Source organism: Raphanus sativus, unplaced genomic scaffold, assembly GCF_000801105.2.
Source record: "Raphanus sativus cultivar WK10039 unplaced genomic scaffold, ASM80110v3 Scaffold1185, whole genome shotgun sequence".
NCBI classification, from domain to species: Eukaryota; Viridiplantae; Streptophyta; class Magnoliopsida; order Brassicales; family Brassicaceae; genus Raphanus; species Raphanus sativus.
Genome location: NW_026616498.1, coordinates 1 through 24,333, shown reverse-complemented (window position 1 = coordinate 24,333; position 24,333 = coordinate 1). Strand labels below are relative to the sequence as shown.

Genomic DNA, 24,333 nt, shown 5'->3' with positions numbered 1-24,333 from the left:
TTATAATGGTTCCAGATGGTATTGAGTTGCTTACACGTAATCCCTTATATATATAAAAAACAATTAGTATTGAGTTTTTAATATTGAAAATAACGAAGAAAATAACAAAACAGAACATGTTATACAATATGTTATGTTACGGCCTAAGCTTACATGTTGCTTGACCTTTTCAAGTTCTTGTTCTAACTGCGATAACTTCAAACGACTTTCTTCTAGCTGCTGAACGTAAGCCTAGAGGAACAAAGACAAAACATAGCTAGTAGTAGTAAACTAGCTTACTCGTGTTTAGATTCAATCACTACACAACTTCAGATGAGGAGCTTTGCTCTTACCTTCTTTCTCAAACGACTTTTGCGAGCAGCTTCTCGGTTCTGAGCTAAACGCCGTTTCATCTATTTCCGACAAACGAGTAAAAAAAATATCGATCAATATATACTAGAAACAGCCATTTTTTTTTATAGAAAAGCTACTTAGTTATATGTTTGTTCCAAACCTTATCATGAATCTTGCCATGATCATCATCACAATCATCATCCTGATGATCATTACTAGAAGGTTCTGCTTCGATCTGGTTATGTGGAGAAGTAGCATAATTGGACTGCACACAATTCAAACCATTAGCAAAAAACACACACAAGAGTAAAAATCTTTTGAGAGAAATATATATGTATATATAGAGTAACCTTGATGATGTTGTTGTGATCATCAACTCTAGTATCCACTTGAATAACAGAGGAAGAAGCAGTGTTTGGACTATGATCATTGATATCAGATTTGTAGACATTCCCCCAAGAGACAAGTTGTTGAAATGGTTCATAGATTCCCATGTCTCTTAAAGATGCAAGTTGAGTTGGAGAAAAGGAACTCATCATCTCCTCTTTGTTCTCTAACACTACAACCAACTAATTGTTCAGACCCACGAATATAAATGAAAAGAGTATAGAAAGTTTTTGCCATACCTTCAAGTATAGATCCAATAAGCTTGCACCAAAGTTACAATAGCTAACTGACACAAACCATAAACAGAACAAACTCTTCATCATTTCTAATTTAAAAAAAAATTGTAACAAAGATTGGACAGCTTACTAGAGATCCAAGGGAAGAAAATCAGAATTATGAAGGATGAAAGTTTAAACACACCTGAATAGATAAGCAGAGAAACAATTCATGATCATGAAGTTGAGTGATGAAGTGTTTTCGAGTTTCTTTGGACACTCACAGTAAAGAAAATATACTTAAAGGTCAAGCGTTCTCATCATGGCAAGGAGATGATAAAAAGGATATTTTCTTTGGTTTTTGGCCTTTTCTCTTTCCTTTATATGTGCTCATCAACATTAGAATAATAACCAAGTTACAGGTTAACAATTAATCAAATTATTTATAATAAAGAATCCCATAATATTACTATTAATCATGTTTGTAAAGTAACAAAACGTTTAGAGATGAGTGCTTCTTTCACAAAGCCAGAGGGTGACCTAATCGTGCGTTTGTATCTGTGAAGTACGCACCAGATGGTGTCATCAACAGAAATTCTTGCAGAGGCTTTGTCACAAAAAAAGAAAATTAAAATCAAAAGAAAATATTAGGTTGCTCAAAAGAAGAAACGAAAATATTAGTTTCACACAAAAACATTCACTTTGATATCAAAAATTTGAAATTGAAAGACTTATTCATACTGCGAATTATCTAGAAACCGGTCAATTTGAATCCAATACTCTAGAAACCGTTTCATCTTTTTTGTACATGCATGCTCATGGGTCTGCAAAAGAATCAATCACATTTACAACTTTGGGTTTATTTTGGGGTGGTCCATAAGGTTCTGCAGTGGCATCTTTGTGCCAAGCTTTCTTCCCTGACTTAGTGACAAATAATTGGAGCTTTAATGGCCTACCAAACACAAAAGATAACATTGTTAAACTTCTCACTTATTTTAAAATTATGGATCTTAACTAGTTTGGCACCACTTGTGTAATAAAATCTGTGTGTTCGACAAAGACAAGCATGTCTGATTATTTTTTATCTAGCTTTATTTCCTGTCTTGGTTTTACTTTAATAAAGAGTCCATCTATAAATATTTTTCAATTCATATAATATGATAAATATGAATCGGTGCGCTGATACGCAACAATAAAAAATTAAAAGAATAACATTGTTACTGCATGTATGATCATGTCACGGAATCGATTGGTTTCACGAGAGATCATACATATCTCGGCTTGATTCATTCAGTACTGTATGGAAGTCCCTAACAAATATTCTTTTCAAAGCCTTTATTAGCTAGAGTTATTTTGTAATCAAAGAGAAGAACAAAGATAAGTATATCCAAAAAAAAAAAAGATATGTAATGTAACATGGATTAGAGAACCGAGTATCACAATTTACAATTATGTGAATTTTTTAGTATGTAAGTGTACCTCCGATTATGAGTATATCATTCATGAAATTTCAAGACGAAAATACTAATTTATATATGGTTCATCATATAGGTTATTTATGCATGCATAACATATCTATTATTGTTACGTGTTGTAATTGAGAAAGAAAAAGATGGTATGATAACAAAAGTTACGTACACACATTTCTACTTTAATTCATCACGAAGCCACCAATCTTCCACTATTTTCGTTATCTTCTTTCTTTCTTTTTCGTTTATGAAACTTACGCATTTTATTGCATTTTCACGTTATGTACTTTTTTCCCCTCCGATTTCTTACATTCTCCTCAAGTACACCTGAAATTATCTCCAAGAAGAAAAGATAATAATAAAAAATTTAATGAAGAAAACATAATTATAGTTAAAATTAATTAACTAGGAGATGAAAAAAAATTAAAATAAAAAGGTTTATGTTTAGGAAGAAGAATCAAAGTAATATCATAGAGCAAATCAAAATTGCGAATCTCTCATGCCCTGAGATTCTTGTGAATGAATGATCATCCAACGTTCAAAAAAGGCAAAAAGGATACGAATATTAGTAATATTGCTTCAAGAAGAATGCTTAATGTTCTCTATATATAACAAATTAAACAAAAAGAGGAATATAAGAAATAATATTAAAGGAGGCATATATATACACTGTTATATACTAATTCCTTTTATATAAACCGCATGTCGTTCAACGATTCGAACTTGATCTGAACTGGGACTGATTCTCTCTTCAGATCCCAACAAAGAGAGAATAGAATAAGATTCTTTTATGCTGGTTTATGTTGGTTTATTACACAGTACTCATAAGTACAGCCACATATGATTACAAAACTCTTACGGAGAAATCTTAACACTAACACAAAATTAAAATGATGGTCCAAATTTATAACAGGACTTTCTTCACCTTTTAAATAATAATACATACATCTATTATCAAATGTTTTGTGTTAATTTCATTCAACAAAATGTTTTCTGTTAATCATTCCTAATCGCCCATTTTACCACAACATCAGAAGATTAAGTAATTGACATATATTCTTCAAAATAGTGGGTATAATCGATACTTTATAGTTTCTTTCTTATATGGATTAGTGGATGACTCTATTTTATATATATATATATATATATGCATGTTCATTTAATAGACTAAAATGTTAAAAGCTTAAAATGAAACTTTATTGTAAAGTTAGAACATTATTCTCTTTATTTTTCTTTTCAATATATACAAGTTTAACACATTTTTAACAAAATTATTCAATTCAGATATTTTTCTCATCAACATGAATAAAAAGTTCAATTAAGTATTCTCATCCTCCAAGTTATTATCTAAAACTATTCCAAAATTTGATTTACCATAACATACATATATATATATATATATAAAACTATAAGAAGTTGATGAAAAAAAATTATAAGAAGTTAAGAAAAATTAAGCAAATTTGAGAAAAACTGTTGCACTATTACACTATACATATAATAAAATCAAAAGAACGTGTGTAAGCAAAGAGAAGCACTTGCAATATATTTTTTTCCAACTATTATGAATTGAAAACTTTAAAAGCAAAGGAAGTGGATGGGCTCTTACATATTAATTGCTTTTGTTCCCATTGTGTGGTATGAAAAAGGGGGTCATTTTCTTTGTTGAGTGACTGAAAAAGATAAAAAAGTATTGTGTACAGATATTAATTATCGTTACGGTGGTTTCCTTTCCTTTTAAAGCCCAAACAAACCCGAGGATATTCTCAACGTTACTGGTGCACATGACCATTTAATTGTTGTATGCATCATCAAACACCATAATGCAGGTGAGTGACTATTCCACAAAACATGTACTCCACTTATCTCGTAGAGGGACAAAACAGAATGAAGCATTGCTAAATAACTTGTTAGTTTGCTATGTATATATTTATCAACTCTGATTCATCTTGTCATTTAGGTAAAATTCGAAGCTTCAATATTCAGAGCAAAAGAAGGGAGGTAGTGTTGGAAAAAGTGTGTTATTCATCTTAATCCATAAACAATGTACATTTAACTTTATATATACACATGATTTAGCATAAGAAAAATTAACCAATGCAAACCAGAATTAAACCGGTCAACCAAATCCAATTATCCTAATAATAATTACAACATAAGGTCTCAAGAGTAACACGATAGACACCATTTATGTTTGGTCCAGGGCTTGCCTAGAATTGAGAATGCATTTGGGTATGAATAATAAGAAAGTACCTTGAGATGATGTTCAATACTTGTTGGGAAAATTGAACTTTAAAGCTTGATGTGAAAAGTGAGGATACTCAACCAAATTCCACTCGTCAATAGAGCTGGGATCTCGATTTGGAACATTATAATAGCTTTTGTTGTTCCACTGCAAAGACACGTATACCAAAAGATCAGTACTTCATCCGAATGTTATAGTGGTGAAGCTCGAGAACAAAAAAAGTCATACCGACGTTGGCTGAATATGAGAGCTGTTCAGCATGGTGCTGGAGCTTGAGGAGTTCAGATTCCACACTGATTTGTTCGGCTCGTGTCTTTGTTTGTTGGAACTGTAAAACATCAGAGATGTCTAAAAAACAAGTTCACATATATTTTCATATGAAAATTCGAAGATTTTACTTTGAAAAACCAAGAGAAAGAGCGGATTGAACTTCCTTGATTGAAGACAGCGTGTTCAGCAACTTTGCGAATGTTTCAAAAGTCAAGGCTCCAGAAGGAACTTCCATAGACAGGGAACTGTATCCGTACACAGTTAGGTGAGCCACGTTTTGCTTGATATGCGCGATCCCTCTCTGCACATTCCTAAACGTTTCAACAGATTGAGGAGAGGCGGAGGAAAGGTTGACGACGTCGAGGTCATGGTAATCTTCTTCTACACTTCCATCTGATTTCAGGGAAGTGACACCAAAATTGGTTGTGTCTCTACCCGTCCAGGAACTTTTTCCTTCAATTGAGAAGTAATCATGGGATGGTACAAAGAGGGGATACTCATCGCTGCAAACAAATATAAACAAGATTGTTTAGATCTCTAAATGTGATGGAGAAAGAGAAACAAACAATCCGTGTAATGCAGACTATGGTTTACCTTGGAGAAGATGGATGGGAGTTCCAATACGAATCTCGTTGCCATATTCTTGAACAAGAACCCTAAGAAAAAAATGAAAATTTTAATCCTACTTAATCAATCACTTTCCATAACATATAGTTGATGTAGACAATATCTCTCAGTCGTAGTTCCTATTTAAATCAGTGGATAAGTGAGTATGAGTGTGAGTGTGTGTGTGATCTTTCAAGATTGAGGCAACTGCTTAGCATGAAATCGAGTTAAGGCTGTGTTGGCATCTTACCCCAAAACCAAAGTTATGAAGTGCAGGCACTGCGAGCTTATGGACAACAAGATTCAGAAGCTGCACCATGTACCTGATCCAAGCACCAACCATGGGAGTGTTAGCTAATTAAACTACAGAATGAAATATAACAGATAGTATTGACTACAATGGCCTGCAGGAGTGTAAGATACACTGAGGGGATGGATGATGTGCCATAAATCAGCAGCAGAAACAATTCGAGAAAACTTGGCTTATGTGTTTGGATCAAACGAGATGGGTTTGATGATTTATGAAAAATATGTTTATAAACATATTTCAGCCTAAAGAAAGAAGGGCCCGATAAGAAAATGCAAGCCATGGTCGAATAATATATCAATCTGACGGCAATTCAGAGACCGTCGATCATGCAAAAGAGCGCGACCAGCTGATGAGTTTCGCGAGCACAATTTCCCAAGTTCAGTCAAAAGTCTTTGGTCTTTGGTCTTTGGTCTTTAGTCAAGTCTACAATATTTATTAGTTTACAAGTTTCTAGGTTTTGACTAAACCTTTTGTATGCTTTGCCTATTATATAAGGCCATTTGATCAATGAAATAAAATAAGTTTTGAGTGTTTATTTTTGGAACCTTGAGAGGGTATCTCACTTTTCTTGTTCTTGGTGTGGTTAGCTCCAAGTAACTCTCTCTTTCTCGTTGGACCGGTGCGTCACATCCGGCAACAGATCGAGTTTGCTTTCTTGTCGGACCTGTGAGTCATATCAGGCGACAATCAAGCACCTCTGGTAGTATCATTGGGTCATTCCGCAACCCTTTGTGTCACCGTTCAAACCATTAGTTCTCCCTTTTGGCGAGTTCATATCCCCTAAGTCCGTTTGAGTGATCCTGTCCAATCTCAGGACGTATCAAGTGGTATCAGAGCCACTCAACCGGTACTATCTGTTCATTTTTCTCATCTTTCCATCTTCTTCATACATCTTCTACCTTTCATCTTCTTTTCTAAAAAAAAAAAAAAAAAAAGAGTTCTACGAAAAGCCAAGAGATCATTATATCTGAAGCTAAAGAAAGACAGATTTGAGGACAAATCTTTTTAAAGAAGGAGGGAATGATGTGCCCTAAATCAGCAGCAGAAACAATTCGAGAAAACTTGGCTTATGTGTTTGGATCAAACGAGATGGGCTTGATGATTTATGAAAAATATGTTTATAAACATATTTCAGCCTAAAGAAAGAAGGGCCCGATAAGAAAATGCAAGCCATGGTCGAATAATATATCAATCTGACGGCAATTCAGAGACCGTCGATCATGCAAAAGAGCGCGACCAGCTGATGAGTTTCGCGAGCACAATTTCCCAAGTTCAGTCAAAAGTCTTTGGTCTTTGGTCTTTGGTCTTTAGTCAAGTCTACAATATTTATTAGTTTACAAGTTTCTAGGTTTTGACTAAACCTTTTGTATGCTTTGCCTATTATATAAAGGCCATTTGATCAATGAAATAAAATAAGTTTTGAGTGTTTATTTTTGGAACCTTGAGAGGGTATCTCACTTTTCTTGTTCTTGGTGTGGTTAGCTCCGAGTAACTCTCTCTTTCTCGTTGGACCGGTGCGTCACATCCGGCAACAGATCGAGTTTGCTTCCTTGTCGGACCTGTGAGTCATATCAGGCGACAATCAAGCACCTCTGGTAGTATCATTGGGTCATTCCGCAACCCTTTGTGTCACCGTTCAATCCATCAGTTCTCTTCGGAGTTCACCTCTGGTAGTATCATCGGGCCTTCCGCAACCCTTTGTGTCACCGTTCATCCCACCAGTTCTCAATCCTCTCGGATCTGAGTTCATATCATCCGTACCGGTAGAGTGATCCGTATCTAGGTTCTATCAATGGACCTCCATACTTCTTAAATAATTTTGTACAAAAAATCGACATTTTTAAAAAGACAAGGTCGTGTGTTTGTGTTACCCTAAAGAGGCTGCCAGCTCTTTTGGCGGAACAGAGAGTGGATTGAGACCTTGTGGTAGGATAGCATTGCAGATTTGATCATACTGTCCACCACTCCCATATTTGTTATTTCCCTCTACCGTCACCTGAGAATAGTTTAGATTTAGTAAAACCACCCTATGAAATGTGTTTGCTAAAACAGTAATTTGAAGATAGCCCAAGATTGCCTCAAGAAGAAAAAAGAAGTATTTTACCCATTTATTTCGCAAATGACTATGTTTTATCGAATCTGTATTTACTATTTACTAACTTTATTGATGCTTTGCCAATTCGGGAGTTTTATTTTGACCGTCAAGGTTGACAAACAAAACAACACAATTATAGATAAGAACGTCAAATGTGATCTCTTTACCTTGGAAAGAGGGAATAAATTGCATATCTGTTTCATAACCAAAGCCTGTTTATAAAGGCGTTCTGAAGTAAGCTCGATCTGTAAAACCACAAATGTTGGCTTAGTGTCGATACATATGAGACTCGATAAGAAAAAGGTAAAACACGAAAAAGGACAATATGACTTTCAAGCAAAGAACTACATGAAACATGGAAATAAAAGTATACGAGATGCAGCAGATCTTTACATATACTAAGTAGTGATTGCCAATAGTATCTGAATAGTGGTTCTCCAATTGTCGAACACGGCTCTTCTCCAACTGCAGAGATTAGAGAGAGTCTGTTTATATCAAAATCAGCTTCACTAAAAGATTTAAAAAACAGTAACATTACAGCAACATTAGTCGATTCAATAATGCCAAATCTCTCTTTAAGATTGCTAGAGAGTCTCCGAAACGTGCTTTTGCCTGCATCATAAATCCAAACACTGAGACGATCGATCATGCAACACATAAAAGAAACTCTTGGCGCAAATTGAGTATCTAATCTTCATTACTTTTCTGTAACTTCTCCACTTGTAACTCGAGCTTGTCCCGCAGCTTAGCAAGCTTCTCGCTGTGAAGATCCATCCAACACTGCTGAACAATCGCTCTCTCCTGAATTGACAATAGGCAAAATGAATCTCCAGATCAAAACACTTTTAAAACTCTTCAAAATGAGCAAAAATAAAACAAACCTTAGTGACAAGCAAGCCACGCAATCTCGAGTATGAAACCTCTCGACGGCTCTTCAACGAGTCTAGCACAGTTTTGCACTCGTTTAAACTGCGGTTGACGCAAGCTACGCAGATCGAAGCACGAAACGAAGAGTAGCAAACAACGCATTTACTAGATCTCTCCATCGATCTCTTCGCCGCCGAACGCGATCAAATCTATTGATTCCACAATAACTTCCTAATCAACACACCAATATATAAACAAATCTAGAGTTCGAGCTAATAGCTACACAGCGAATCACTTGAGATGAGAGTTAGTTACCAGCGATGGGAGACGATCGAGGAGAATCGGACGGTGGATTTGACGGGGAAGGTTCCGACGTCGACGGAGAAAGGTAGCGTCCGAAGTACGATTGTGGAAGAAGCGGGAAGATTTGAGAAGCGAGGAGGAAGAGTTAGCGTCATTGCGTGTGGGGCTTTTACAAAAGCGGAAGGAGAAAGGAAAGTAAAAGTCGCGATGACTTTTTCCGACGAATTCGATTACGTGCACATCATCTCCCCCTCCGTCTTTTCTTAACTCTTACGTTTTACACTTTTGGTCCTTTTCTTATTTTTTACTTACTTTTGATCCTTTTTTTTCTTTTACTTCTTATTAGTTTCTTTTTAGATATTTAAAAAACATTTTGATGCCATAACATAATATAAAATTGATATAAAATTTTTGAAATAGTTTTATTATTATTTATGTTAAATTTTTAACTATTTTATATAGTTATAGTGTAAGTTTTAATGAACAAATTAATAAAGATGAGCAGTAATAATAAAGAAGAAACAAAATGTGTGGTAAAAAAATAAAAATGACGGTGTATAAATTATAGCTAGATACAGTTATACAGAGAACAAAAAGGTCTCACACGCTTTTTCCATAATTTGAACATAATTGTACGTAATTTTTATTATGTAATGATATTAAAACCTAATTTGTAATTATAAAAGTATATTGATCAACTGCTATATATAGCTAGGTTCAACCGTTCAAGCAAAATTGCAAAGTTTATTTTCAGATAAACCAACCATATGTGGTAATTTATACGTAATAATGCCCTATTAGTTTTCGGATATTAGTTTTTTTTTTGTGCGACAGTGTATTAGTTACTCCCTCCGTTTCATAATACTTGATGTTTTACCATAGTGCACAAAGATTAAGAAATTTGTATTTTTTAATAAAAAATATTTTAAAGATATAATTTTAAAATCAATTAACCAATAATAAAAAAGATTGTAAAATCTAATTGGTTGAACAGTTTCCAATAAAATTAAAACTTTGAAATCTCAAAACTTCAACTAATTTGAAATAAAATTATCTTTCTAAAAAATCAAGTATTATGAAACGGAGGGAGTATTAGTTTTCTATAAATAACTTTTTTTTCAGATAAGCCAATGTTTCTGATTTCCCTTGGCAGGCAGCCAGGCACGGCCGCTGTTGCGAGATTTTGTTTCCATTTTATGCAATTTACGGTTTTGTCCAATTCGTCAAACAGCTTTATGCAGCAACCTATGTTTTTCCACCGTCCGATCGCGAGTGTATCTCACTATCTTCCTTTATTGTCTGTTTTTATGGTTAATTTCTCGTTTTTTCCCTCATCGTTAAAGACCGTTAATAATTTTGTCAAGCAGAAGAAAAGAAATCAATGGAATATTTTCTGTAGATTTATAAGTTGATTAGAAAAGTACAAATAATGAATTCAACCATGTTTGTGTTTTGATTTATCGTTTAGGCTACACAGAATTTTCATTTCCCGAAAATAATGAATATTTTCTGTAAATTATAAGTTGATTAGAAAAGTACAAAAAAAAAAATAAAAAATGAATTCAACCATGTTTGTGTTTTGATTTATCGTTTAGGCTATACAGAAATTTCATTTGCCGAAAAAAGAAGAAGCACATTTTAGTTTTATTACAAACTGTGTTACAAATTATAGTTTATAATTAGTTGATTTTTAAAATTCATATTATAAATAATAATTTAAGTAGAAACACCTCTCATATACTTCACTACAAGAATAATGCATACACTCCGACAGCTATATTTATCGGAAGTTACACGGAAGTGACCTTTTCCAACTATTTTCCGACAATTGAATATTAGTCGGAGTTTGGGTCTCGGTAATTTCCATTTCTCGGAAATAAGTAGGTAAATTCCGATGACAAATCTTATCGGAAGTCTTTCTCGGAGATTGATCGGAAAATACCGAGAAAATTAGAGATCTATGTACCGACAAACTTCCGATGATTTAATATTTTTAATTAAAAAAAAACAAATTAATAAAATAGAAATAGAAATTGAATTCAAATAATATTAAACTATCAAATATATGTTACATATACAAAATTAATTATAAAAATCTATAAAATAAAAATAAAACTATTTTAATATACGGTGCTTCGATGGCCGGTGTTGATGTGAAGGCTCCGGCTACAAGGAGTTGCGACGGTGACTGGAAAGGAGTTGCAAGTGGCGGTGCAAGGAGTTCCGGCGGTGATGGTGTAAGGAGTTGCATCGGTGGTGGTGTAAGTTCCGACGGTGGTGGTTAAGGTGTTCCGGTGGTGGTGGTGAAAGGAGTTCTGGAGTAGCGGTGCAGAGAGCTACAGTGGTGGTGGTGTAAGGAATTACGGCGGTCCAAGGAGTTGAGGTGGTAGTTGTATCTCTTGAAAGAATCTTAGATCCAAAAAAACATAAGTAAATATGAATGTAAAGAATCACAGATCTAATAAACATAAGGAGTGTGACTGAGAGGAGGGGACGAAGAAAAGAGGAGAAAAAAGAACGAAAATGGATAAAATGGAAGAAATAGGAAGAAGCAAAGGGAAGAAAATACCTTATCTTTCACGGAGATCTGTGGAACAAAGTGGTAGAAGAGAAGATAGGCCGAATGTTGATAGAGAAGAAGATCTATATTGTTGCTATAAAAAACTCAAAAAATTGGATCTACTGTATATATTAAGTAAAATTATTAAATATATATGTTTGAATACAGTCATGAAACCGCTGTGAACCACATATTATAGATAGTTATAAACTTTATATATTAAGTTTATTAAGGTTTAAATATTATATGTATTATCAATATGTATTCGATACAGATCTGTATATAGTACAAACGATGGTTTCATGTAAATTCATCGGAACAATAACCACGTTAAGACTGACTATTTCCCGATGACAACCTCTGACAAAATACCGAGAAATTTCATTTGAAGGTACAATCCGGGGATTTTCCAACAATTTAACGAGACGTTTCCGAGAACTCTTTTTTGTCGGAAAAAACCTTTAAAATTCCGATGAAATTAGTGAATCCTCACTACTTTCTCGCTTAGTCATTGAAAATTTTCTGAGAACAAGGGTCATCGGAAACTTTTTGTCGGAGTCTACAACGTTTTCTTGTAGTGCTTTGGTACGTAGAAAATATCAAAAGCAAAAAAGAAAAAAAATACTTTGACATGTAACTAATAAAAGTGTCATGTTGATGTGAATCTATCTATGTAATTATTTATTTATTTGGTTGTAAATGACTCTCCCTAACATATTTGTATATTTATTTGGTTGTAAGAAAAAGAACGATTTTTTCACCTTCAATAACGGTTCTCATTGCAATTTGGATGAGATTTACCTTATAATTAAGTATGACGTATGTTTTCTGATTTTACCGACCAGAGGCGGTGAGTCCTACTCTAGATCTCCACAGCGTTGACACGTGAAAGGTCAGGAAGAAGGCATATTTAATATCTTAGAAAATAAAGAAATCAAATGCCACTCTTAACGATTTTCTTTTTTGTTCCCTTTTTAATGGTATGTACGCCCCTCTTAAAAGAAGTCACTCCCATTTTCTCTCCGGAGTCTTCTTCCTCTTCTTTCTGTCTCTCAGTCTTTCAGACCACCATTGCCATGGCCATGCTGTTTTACTACAACTTTATCGAGGTATCGAAACAAAATATAAAACATGCGACTATATATGATTCTTCGATGCCATGCTGTTTTACTTCATTACGCCTGCATTAGGGGAGGAAGAGAAGTAAGCTTCGCAGAAAAGAAGACGCAAAGTTTTGTTAGATTTGGTTTCTGAGAGACTTATGTTACCTTAGTCAATGATGTTGTTGGATAGCCAGTCCAGACCTTCGTACAGTCACCTAAAGTGGCGCATGTGGCCTGAACGTATCTGTCAAAATGGCAAAGAAAGACGTAAATAGAACCAAAAAGAACGGTTTTGATTTTCAGAGACATGTTAGAGGATATGTTTATTTACCAGATACGATGCTGAGGCAGTAAGAGAAGATCAAGCTGTTTTATGATCTCAGCGGTATTCATCGCATTTGGCAGATCTTCCTTGTTGGCAAACACAAGCAACACGGCATCACGCAGCTCATCCTGCAAAACAAAAAGGAATAGAGTTGGTCAGTATATGACTTTCTGAATCGGTACGATAAAAAATTGAACTTTACAAATAATTCCATATAAACAGTTCAGTTAGCAACGGATATGGACCTCATCGAGCATCCTGTGAAGTTCATCTCTAGCCTCAACAATTCTGTCTTTGTCGTTGCTGTGCACGACAAAGATCAGACCCTTAGTGCCACGGTAGAAGACCGGCCACAAGGGACGCAACTGAAAACCAAGAAAAAAGTTTGGTTAAGGAATTCTTGAAAAGTAGCAGAGAGAACGTTCTACAGCTACAGAAGATATAATCAGAAGTAGAGATCATACGTGAGGCAGACCCCCGACATCCCACACTTTGAAACTGATGTTGATGTACTCCAAAGTTTCAAAATTATAACCTTCAAGATAGAACCTAACGTTTATTACTCAATTAAAACCAGTATTGGTAAGGTGAGAAGAGGCATACCAGGAGTGGAGGTTTGGGTGCCAGAGTCTCCGAGGAGTAGTTTGTAGAGAATGGTGGTACTACCAGCAGCATCAAGACCAACCATCAGAATATTCACCTCCTTGGTCTCTTGCTGGGTACTGCAGAAACAGTCTATCAAGAAACAGTCTCATGCAGATAGTAACTATGCTTTCTGGAATAATGTTCTATCCTTCAAATATCATATTTAATAGCAAACAATAAGACGGGTTACCTTCCCACAACCTCAGCTTCCTCTGCCTTTATTGCTGCCTCAGCTGCAACTGTCTTTATAGCTGTCTCATATGCAGCTGCTTTTATAGCTGCCTCAGCTGCAGCTGTCTTTATAGCTGCCTCATCTGCAGCTGAGTCAGCTGACTTTATAGCTGTCTCAGCTGCAGCAGATATCTTTATAGCTGCTTCAGCCGATTCCCTATCCAATTTTCTCTGGGTACGAGCTGCTGCTTGTATTAGTTTGGCGCTCCCATTTTCTCTGTTTAGAAGACTTGGCTGGATTAGCTGATAGGCCAACAAACGTTCTAATTGAGCGCTCCTTTTTACCTCTTCTTGCTTTTCTGGTGTGTACAACGAGTGTAGAATGACCAGCTTTTGTCAGCAGCTTTAGTGACTTCTCGAACCTCTTATCTCCACTGAGTAACACAACCCGTTGTGGCTTTGGACGTAGTTCAAGCCATTTTTTTTATCAGCTCTTTTATTCTTACGTCCGCCACTTGGTTATCCGCTGTTTTTCTAATCGTATTCTTTGGTCCTGTAACCAAAACACAGTAATCTATATATAATAGCAAACTGCCTTTGACATCATCATTTTTTTATAGGAAAAAAATAATAATATCTAACGGTTAAATTTACTTTATTTTACAATCTAACGGTTAAGATTTTGATTTCTGTTAAAAGGATGACATCATCATTTGTTAAACCAAAGGATGTCTTTTGCCTTCTCGAATCAATGCATTCCTTCAAATCAAAAAGGCTCAACCCTATTTCATTCAAAGACACCTCTTTGAAAAGATTTATACATTGAAGATTTCAATTTTTACATCTCATATTTTATTCCTTCCAAATATTTTTCTCATACGGATTGATTTTTCATCAATCAAATTTCCAGATTTGTTTATGTTAATTTAATGGCTGTGGTTTGTTCTTGATCGTCATTTTTATCCCAAAAACCAAGACACAAATACTTTCATAAATCTGCTGAATCTTTCCAAGAAAAATCAAAACAAAAATTAAAGAACTCTCTTCTGATCCGTCTCTACCGATGTAGTAGAATCCAGAAAAATGCCACCAACAGTTGCATCTTTCTTTTTGTACCTATTTGTCTCTAACCGCTTAACATTTAAAAACTTAAACATTTTAGAAACATTTTACTACTCATAAATTTTTAATTATGTTCGCTGTAAATGTCCTACGGTTAAATAATCATGGATCATAGTTTTGACACAAAAAAATCAAATGCTTGGTGTATCACACATGACACTGTAAATATCCTACGGTTATGAATTCTGCTTATCATAAAGTTAAAATTAATTTTAGCAAAAAAAAAGAAGTTAAAATTAATGCATAGAGCCATAGCATCCGAAAGGTAAAAGTCCAAAAGAAAATCCTCTCTGACATTCTCTCTTTGATCTTTATTTTTTACTGTCCTCTCTCCTTGTCGAAGGTCATGGATGCATACATGTAGAAAAATTCTCTTTGTATAAAATACATTGTATGGAACAAAGTTTTTGCTATGAACTGGGTACGTAAAAAGTCCCTTATTCTTCTTCTCTGTTTCCTATTAGAGAAAATTAACAAAGAAAAGAAATACAATAACCATTTCAAAACCTCAGTTCTTTTATGAATTTGCGACAAATTCCCAATATAACGTTTAGTTTACATACTTTCACTAGCGTTGAATCTTCTTACTAATGCTTTTTATTTTTTCTTACCTTTTCAATAACATTTTTCAATAATTAATATTTTCAATCATAATTTTTCATATATCAAATATTTATATATAATTTTTTGAATTATCTTATAATTGTTTGTTAGAATTATCGTCACTTTTCCGTACTAATTTTAAGCACCCGGAAAAATTATCCGAGTCCGAAATCCGAACTCAACTAAAATATATGTGAAATGATACAAATGTTAAAAAGCTGCTATCTTTAACAAAACCGAACCTAATCTAATCCGAAAATTATATTTAGACTAGGAAAGATCAGGTTTAGATCTAGCTAAGTCCCCATAAATCCAAAGTGAATAACTGATATAATAACCTATAATATATATTATATATATATATATATATATATATAAGAAAAAGTCCGGGTAATTTTATACTTGTTTAACAACAATACATTTTACAAATGTGTTCCAATATAGTCTGTGAACCAAATCAATTCAGAATTCTTGTTCCACATTTGAATCGCTATTTCTGGGTTTCAGATTTTGATTTTTTTGGTAAAGCATATTTGTCAAATATTTTATTTATTTGGTAGTGCAATATCTACTTTATATTTGGTTTTATTGATTATGATGTATCTTTTATCTCATGTTATCGAGATAACCATAATTTGTTTCCCTAAATCTTTATTTTACCATAGAAATTTTTTTATCATGTTTAATTTTTATCATGTCTAACTAACATATTGATTATTTATTTAAATAATTAACTAAACATTATTGTAAAAGTCTGAGTTTTTCACATCTGTATTTTTTTTACTTATGATCATAACTTTCTTAGAAAATATACCTTAGATTTTAACTTCTCATTATCATTTTTGTAATACACCTTTTGACATTTAATTATTTTTATGATCATAGTAGTTTTATTTATGGGAAGGTATTTGTTTACAAATAATGATTTTGAAAATTAATCATAAAAAGTTCTATGAAAATTTGGAAATTGTGTATTAAATCATCATTTTATACCTTTCATTTATAATCCTTTTAATAATCTTAAATTCTCTTTATTTTTTTTTTGAAAATTTCAAATTTTCAGCAAAACTTATCTTCTGTTACTTTTCAAAGCTGATAAAACCTAACACTTTTAAAGAATAACATCACTTCGGCATTAGTTTTATATCTTTTATTTATAATAAATTTCAACTAATTATTGATCCTCAATATTTTTAACATATCGGTTATATATACAGATATATATATAAATGATTTATAAAATGTAATTCTTTAAATATTCAATATATAATCATTTTAAGTAATGTTAAATTTTAATATTGGTTAGTAAACCTAATATTTTTGAAGTATTGTATCACTTTGACATTAGTTTTTTCAATATCTTTTTATAGTAACGTTTAATAATCTTATATTTTTCTTTAATGTTTTATTTTAACTATATCATTAATTTAAGATGTAATTATTTTAAAATAATATTGAAAACTTATTATTGATTTTCGCGGAGGTCTAAATCCTAGTTATATTAATAATGAACCTAACAATAACCAAACATTAACAAAACAGTAATTATATTAATAATGAACCTAACACCAAAACTTACTGTTGAATGGCTTCGCGCTTACGATGTTAAACCTATGGTCTTTCTTTAAAGCTTGTGGCACGTAAGTGTTTTTATAGCCGACAACAACTGTAATGTGGATAGGTCCAGTCCAACCTTCTTTTCTCAGAGCCTCCTTTATAATCTTGTACGCCGTTTTCGTTTTATCGGAGTCATAGGAGAGACCTACGTTCTCATAATCCCAAAAGATTTCCATGCTGATCTGCAAAAAAAAATAAAAAAAATGAGACAACACATAGTTCTATATTTCAACAGATAAATTTTTCTTAACTAAGAATCTTTGAAATAGCTGAACATGATGATGATAAATGCACAAAATTTGAAAACTATGCATCCACATGTGAAGTCATATACACTAAGGCAATTGAAACTAAAACACTTTGTTTAAACCATCACAATTAACATTTTTCAATGTGCTTATAATAAATGAGGTAGATTTTCTATGAAATGAATGCAAGTGTGTCGCTTAATTTAAAAAATGATGAATTTGATAATCTAAACACCTTAAAATTAAACTGTAATAATTATAGGAGTAGGAATTCTTTTTAGATGATAGCATCAAACCAATTCCAAACAGAAACGGTTAGATGGGAGTGAGATACACATCATATCGATGAGATACACATCATATCGATGAGATGCACTCAACCAAAAAAATCTAGAAATGAATGCAATTGTGTCGCATAATATAAAAAAATGATGAATTTGATAATCTAGACACCTTAGAAACTAAACTATAATAATCATAGGAGTATGAATTCTTTAGATGATTCTTTAGATGCTGGCATCAAACCATTCCAAACCGGATCCTATCTAAGCTTAACCGGTTAGAGAACTGTGAGGAGTTTAATTTCTGTAACCAATTCCAAACCGGATCGTAGCATTTCGGTTTGTTCTCAAAAGCAGTTTCCCGCCACTTTTATAAAACAAACCTTCTCTGTCACTCGTCGTCTCCGATCCCTAACCGCAATGGAGGTTACGACGGAGCCGAAGACGCAGATCGATGAAGCATCTCATCGCAACCTCTCGTTTTCCACTCCGATCGCCGGCGATCCAAGCTCGGACAAACTCCCCTTCTTCCGCCACCGCTCGCGGCAGATCAAACGCGACACCTGGCTCGTCTCCGTCCTCGTGCTTCTCCAGATCGTCGTATTCGCTGTGACTATGGGAGTCAACGACTGCTCCAGAAACTCTAACGGTCACTGCGCCGCCAAATTACTCGGCCGATTCTCCTTCCAGCCTCTCTCCGAGAATCCTATGCTCGGTCCCTCCGCTTCTACGTGAGTACCTCTCCCTCTCTCGGCGCTGAGTTTCGCTTAGGTCTCTGATAGTATATGCTTGTGGAATCGATCTCTAATTCAATGCGGAAGATCCTTAGTAATTCATTAGGTCTCGATCTTAGATAACAACGGCAAGTTCTTCGATTCTGTGTTGTTCTATAGAGTGTGATCTGTGTGGATCTTATTGTTTGCTACGTTCTGTTTGATGAATCACTCGATACTAAGTTACAGATCGTAGTGCTGCTTCTTCTTCTTCTTAGATCTATAGGTTTTAGGAAACTGAAGGAAGCAGGTTGGTTTGTTGCTTCTAGCGACTGATTATGAAGCTCTGTGCATCATATTTCACTGTGAGTTTGCAGCTTCGAACACATGGGAGGTCTTTATTGGAATGCTCTGGTTGAGAAACATGAGATTTGGCGTGTGTTGACGTCTCCCTGGCTGCACAGTGGATTGTTTCATCTTCTGATAAATCTAGGGAGTTTGATTTTCGTTGGGATATTCATGGAGCAGAGATATGGACCATGTAAAAGTCCACTCCTTCACTTTCATTCACCTCATCTAATCTGTTTTTGATGGTTGGGTTTATCAACGTTTATAATCTGCCTTTCTCTGCTTTTGCTTTGGTTCTGTAGTCAGGATTGCAGTGATATACTTCCTCTCTGGCATTGTGGGAAGTCTGTTTGCTGTGTTGTTTGTTCGAAACATCCCATCAATCTGTTCTGGTGCTGCTTTCTTTGGATTGATTGGAGCTATGCTTTCTGCACTTGCAAGGAACTGGAATCTATATACCTCCAAGGTCAAGGATATCTTGTGTTTTCTTCTTGTCTTTAACCTCTTCTGCTTATTGTGTCTTATGTTTTGCTTGCTACAGGTTTCAGCATTGGTGATAATAATCACCATCTCCACAGTCAATTTCCTGATCGGCTTTCTTCCGTACATAGACAACTTTGCGAATATTGGCGGTTTCATATCAGGATTCCTTCTTGGATTTGTGCTGTTATTCACCCCACAGCTGAGGCAGGACCCCCCACCTCACAAGGGAAAACTGTTTGAAGATGATATGAGAAGTTCCACAAGGCTTAAAGAAATGTTTGACAGACCAGTGTTAAGGATTGTATGCCTGGTCTTGTTCTGTGGAATGTGAGAGTCCTCTTTTTGATCTTGCTCTATCTCTCTGCGTTCTTGTGGCATGTATAAGCTTATCCATCTTTGTCTCTCTTTCCTCAGACTTGCTGGGGTTTTAATAGCAGCGTGCTGGGGAGTTAATCTCAACCGCCATTGCAACTGGTGTCGCTATGTTGACTGTGTTCCAACCAGGAAATGGAGCTGCAGCGACATGACTACTTCCTGCGAGGTATACCTTAAAGCTTGGCGTGACATTGATTCTAGAATTCGAGTGTTTTAATCATTGTCCAATGTATGCAAATTTGATAGGAAATGGTGAGTGATGCTCAGCTAACACTAACGTGTATGGCCAATGGAAAGTTCAGGATATTTCCTTACACCAACATATCACAAGCCAGGACACAAGACCTCTGTACGCTCGTCTGCACTTAAACATGACCAAGATTTTAACTCCTTTGTACTCCCTCCCATACTTAGATAATTGAATATAATACCACCAAAACTCTCATACTACAATCATTAGGCACTTCTGTGGCATATAGCCTTAATGGATAAGAAGGTAGGACTTTGTAACGAAACGATTGCATTGGTTCTTGTTGATACTATGAATCTGAATACTAAAGGTCTACCAAGTTAGGTCCCACAGGAGGACCCAGTAGCCGCATAAGTGGCTTACATAAACTTGACACGATCCACATCATATCTACGCACACATGACACACCAGTATGTATAAATTATTCAGCTTCTTTTTACTTAAATGCATACTTTTTGTTTATATGCTTTAGAGAAAGAGAGATGATGATGATGATGATAAATAGGTGTGGCTTTGTGGGTCTAGTAGAATGAGAAGAAAAGGGCCGACCTTGACAAAGGTAGAGAGATAGAGATAGGGCCACTAAAATTGATTTTGGAGAAAAAAGTAGACTTGAGAATGTTACACATCATATTAAAATGCAGACATAATAGCTGAACAAAGCCCATACTGTGGTCCTGATTCTCATTAACCTCTACTCAACTGCCTACATCTCTCTCTATTGGCTTAAATTTAATTACTCCTATCCTCCTCCTCACTAAGTATGCATTTTACATAACACAACAAAGAAATGCCTTTTGTTTTCTTCTGCGTATATAGTTTTTTTTTTTTGCAACATTTGTTTCTTCTATATTAATATTCATTTTTCTTTGTATTTTGATAACATGTCAAGTCACTCGTTTTCTGTTAGGTTTAATTTAGTTATAACCATCGGGTGATTTGTGATTTTGTTTGATCATTACAACATCTGAGAATTGATCTTAACATTTTGGCTATAAGTGAGGGACTAACTCTGTCTGTAATCAAATTGACTTTATAACTTTATCCGGTTAAGACGGATGTAGCCAGAAATGGAGCAAATGGTTGTTGGGGAGTTTGGTTTAGTAGCTTTATTTCAAGTGTTTTTTATTTTATTTTTGGAATTAACCCACAAACTAACACAATTTTGGAACTTTTTTTTAACAACAGAACTCTTATTATTTTAGATTTTAAGCATTTCACAAAGAAAAAATAATAATTAAATTATTTATTTTCCCCATGTTTTGTATATGAGTATATCCATATAGTATTTGTCAATGTTTGTCATGTTTAGGGGCTGACTGGTTTTCCCGCTACCATCCGCAAACGCAGCTTATGCGGTTCATAGCGGTTGTTGGCGTTTCGAAACAATCACAAAAACACTACAAATCGCTCTGAACCTCTTAAAATCAAAAACTGGTTCCAGCTAGCGTTTGCGGTTGCGGGAAGGTAAATTTTTTTTTAAAAAAACAGAATAAATAAAAATAATTACTAAAAATATCCAATAAAAATTTTCAATTGAAATAATAGAAATTGTAAAATGTATTCATATTATATTTCAATTTATATTATAAAAATCAAAAATAAAATATTTTCTATAAATTTTTAAAATTGAATAATATGATTTTATAAATATAAATTTTATATTATATCATATTATTATGATTTTAATATTTTTTATTAATTACATAAAATGTAAATATTGTTAATATTATTATTTAACAGATGTTGCGTTGGTAGTTTACCAGTCATAGAGTCCCGCAAACGCAACAATTTCTAACAGTTGTACCAGTCGTACAAATCTCTAGAAAACGCTTAAAACCGCAACCAATCCGCACCCGCAAACTCCCGCAACCGCAACCGCAACCGCTGTGGTTACACCAGTCAGGCCCTTAATGTATACGCTCTATCATCCTTTCTTTTAATTTTCATTTCTTCTTTTTTTTGGAAACTATTGTTTCATTTCTTCTTACTATATTAATCCTTAGTATCGAGAATTTGGACCACATCAGTTATAAAAATATTTGAAAAACTACTATTTAATGTGCATCAATGATACACACGAAAATGAGAATATTACAACCGCATCTCTACCACTTAACGTTGAAATAGCATATACCTTTGCATCCTTATTTCGGCTCTCAGTACTTTTACAGTTTGATGAAAAAATAAGATTTTTCTTGGGTTCACCCCCTAGGGTGAACCAACCAATAGAAAATTGTTATTTTAAATCTAGTATCTTTTAATTAAGGAACAAAAATAACTTGCCAAATTATATTATGCTTTTAAAATAAATAAAAAGATTAAATAAATAAAAATAACAATAGTTCTCACTAAAGATTATTTTTAAAAAATATTTATTTATAAGATTTGGAGTTTAGTGTTTAAGATTTATAGTTTAGAATTTATCCAAATGTTTAGTGTTTTTCTAAGGGTTAGGGTTTATCCAAGGGTTTAGGGTTTAGGATTAGAGTTTAGGGTTTAGTGTTTTGTTGACAACATGTTTAGTGTTTTTTCCAAGGGTTTATGGTTTACCCAAGGGTTTATGGTTTATCCAAGGGTTTAGGGTTTATGATTAGAGTTTAGGATTTAGTATTAGAGTTTAGGGTTTAGTATTAGCTAGAGTTTAGAGTTTAGTGTTTTGTTGACAACATTAATTTTTTTTAATTCGTTTTTATATACTGTTTTTATTTATTTTTAAATTTTATTTTGAAAAAATAATATAATTTGACAAATTATTTATTTCTTTAATTAAAAGATATTGAATCTAAAATGACAAGTTTCTATTGGTTGGTGAACCTAAAGATTTACCCTAGGGGGTGAACCCAAAAATAACTCAAAAAATAATACATAAATAGATAAACTATATCTTAAGTGGTGGCTCTTGATTGTTGACCCTCTAAATAATCAACTCTTCCTCTTATCTCTACCGTCCGATTATAGGATTAGTGATCCAAGAGTGTTTATCAGTTGTTAACATAATCGCCTTACTTGATTTGCGACTTTGTTAAAGGTTCTTTTGACCTTGCTTAATAGTAGTTGTCCATATAGCTTCTGATCAGGTAAAACGGGTATAACATGATTAAAAGTCTTATAACTTTTCACCGTTTTTATTATTCTTCTTTTATCAATCTTGTTTTAACAGAATCGTAGACTCTACCAAAAAAATACGGTCTTCCAGTTTCCTGTTTTCTTTTCAAAACAGTTATCTTTAGAGTTCAAACTTTAAACATTTACATATAGCAATAAATCTGTAACTATATAGACTAAAAACCACTAAATAATCATTCTCAACCGGAATTAAATGGGACAACGAAGTGGAGAAATTAGACGATAAATTTCGAAATGGTAGACGGAAAGAGAAGAGGAGTATGGACCCAAAACAGTTGTTTCTTTATCTTAAGCCATTACTGAGAAAACGAAACATTCTTGCAAATTTACACCTCTCTCTTTGTTGGTACTACTTTTCTGCTACTTAGTAATTACTCTCTAAGGCTCTGTCGATAGTTATACAATCATATAGTTAAACATACAACATCTATATTGTAACATTTTCGTTCTACCCTTTCATATTATTTATTATATACTTCTTCCGTTTCATTTTAATTGTCGTTCTAGATTTATGCATACAGATTAAAAAAACATATGATTTGTATATTTTCAAAATAAAAACACAATTATCAATACATCTAACCACATTTCAACCAATAAAAAAATAAAATACAGAATTTTTTTAATAAATTTTGCATTGAAACTATAAAATGATACTTATTTTGAAACGATTTTTTTTTTTTACAACGACAATTAAATCGAAATGGAGGGAGTACAAGTCTTCTTCCCAATAGTATACCATCTTCTAGATTGTTCGTGAACTTTCTTTTGGATTTTACTTCTGATATGTCGACTTTGGATTCATTGCTGAATAGTGTTCCTTTTGTCTGTTTCGTCATTCATAAACGAAAATAAAATAGTATAATGTTAAGCAGTTTGTCTTTCACGTCTATAACAAACAAATTGTGGAAAATACGATATATAAATATATAAAAAATTAAAAATGCGACAAAATTTTATAAAAGAAACGAAGAAACACACAAGAGTAATCGGAGATTATTGAGTCGCCCGACCCTTCCATTAGATATGGTCCCGTCTTCCATTATATTTGATATGTACACTCATCGACAAATACTTGCAATGGCTAATACATGTGCAAATCTACAACATTTAGAATGTAGTCACTAATTGTTGACAAATAATTCTAGATTCTTGTTTTATTGATTTGAATATAACACATATCTCTACTGCAGCCGTAATGGTAAATATGTGGGCGAGAGCGAGAATGATTCAAGTTGATATAATGTTTCATGGTTCGCATA

General features: G+C 33.7%; 3 protein-coding genes and 1 long non-coding RNA gene across 5 annotated transcripts; 1 reads left to right on the top strand and 3 right to left on the bottom strand.

The window, feature by feature from the left end:
- Positions 1–4: 4 nt before the first annotated feature.
- On the bottom strand, positions 5–1,801 carry LOC130503861 (transcription factor TGA7-like; the record flags this gene model as incomplete). The annotated part of the gene is made up of 8 exons (XM_056998421.1): positions 1,677–1,801; positions 1,141–1,542; positions 960–1,006; positions 684–892; positions 494–598; positions 333–392; positions 154–231; positions 5–43 (listed from the first exon to the last, which is right to left on the bottom strand). Coding segments are annotated over exons 4-8 (471 nt in total), but the record flags the coding sequence as incomplete, so codon positions are not given.
- Positions 1,802–4,501: 2,700 nt separating this feature from the next.
- LOC108825918 (uncharacterized) lies at positions 4,502–8,983 on the bottom strand. 2 transcript variants are annotated; one of them, XM_056998420.1, is made up of 11 exons: positions 8,629–8,724; positions 8,466–8,539; positions 8,321–8,392; positions 8,095–8,172; positions 7,704–7,828; positions 5,773–5,845; positions 5,511–5,572; positions 5,045–5,419; positions 4,875–4,974; positions 4,655–4,793; positions 4,502–4,611 (listed from the first exon to the last, which is right to left on the bottom strand). In XM_056998420.1, exons 1-10 carry the CDS (start codon positions 8,699–8,701, stop codon positions 4,668–4,670), a joined length of 1,158 nt encoding a protein of 385 aa, XP_056854400.1. In that variant the 5' UTR covers positions 8,702–8,724; the 3' UTR covers positions 4,502–4,611; positions 4,655–4,667. The 2 variants fall into 2 exon arrangements, with proteins under 2 accessions (XP_056854400.1, XP_018454780.2); XM_018599278.2 differs by lacking the exons at positions 4,502–4,611; positions 4,655–4,793; positions 4,875–4,974 and adding an exon at positions 8,809–8,983 and having other exon boundaries at positions 5,041–5,419; positions 8,629–8,728.
- A 2,141-nt stretch (positions 8,984–11,124) lies between these two features.
- Positions 11,125–11,781, bottom strand: LOC130503860 (uncharacterized). Its single transcript, XR_008941040.1, has 2 exons — positions 11,667–11,781; positions 11,125–11,506 (listed from the first exon to the last, which is right to left on the bottom strand). It is a non-coding gene; the product is annotated as an uncharacterized LOC130503860 (long non-coding RNA).
- Positions 11,782–18,147: 6,366 nt separating this feature from the next.
- On the top strand, positions 18,148–20,260 carry LOC108832783 (RHOMBOID-like protein 8). Its single transcript, XM_018606232.2, has 6 exons — positions 18,148–18,503; positions 18,863–19,026; positions 19,136–19,299; positions 19,375–19,643; positions 19,731–19,857; positions 19,938–20,260. Exons 1-6 carry the CDS (start codon positions 18,193–18,195, stop codon positions 20,058–20,060), a joined length of 1,158 nt encoding a protein of 385 aa, XP_018461734.1. The 5' UTR covers positions 18,148–18,192; the 3' UTR covers positions 20,061–20,260.
- Positions 20,261–24,333: the final 4,073 nt, after the last annotated feature.

Excerpts from the sequence above, each read along its gene's own strand:
- LOC108825918 (XM_056998420.1), bottom strand. The coding sequence starts at position 8,701 with ATGGATCTTCACAGCGAGAAGCTTGCTAAGCTGCGGGACAAGCTCGAG. Across the intron at positions 8,540-8,628 it reads AGTGGAGAAGTTACAGAAAA|GCAAAAGCACGTTTCGGAGA; the intron begins GTAATGAAGATT and ends TTTATGATGCAG. Across the intron at positions 4,794-4,874 it reads CTCATATTCAGCCAACGTCG|TGGAACAACAAAAGCTATTA; the intron begins GTATGACTTTTT and ends GTGTCTTTGCAG.
- LOC108832783 (XM_018606232.2), top strand. The coding sequence starts at position 18,193 with ATGGAGGTTACGACGGAGCCGAAGACGCAGATCGATGAAGCATCTCAT. Across the intron at positions 19,027-19,135 it reads GGAGCAGAGATATGGACCAT|TCAGGATTGCAGTGATATAC; the intron begins GTAAAAGTCCAC and ends TTGGTTCTGTAG. Across the intron at positions 19,644-19,730 it reads CTGGTCTTGTTCTGTGGAAT|ACTTGCTGGGGTTTTAATAG; the intron begins GTGAGAGTCCTC and ends CTCTTTCCTCAG.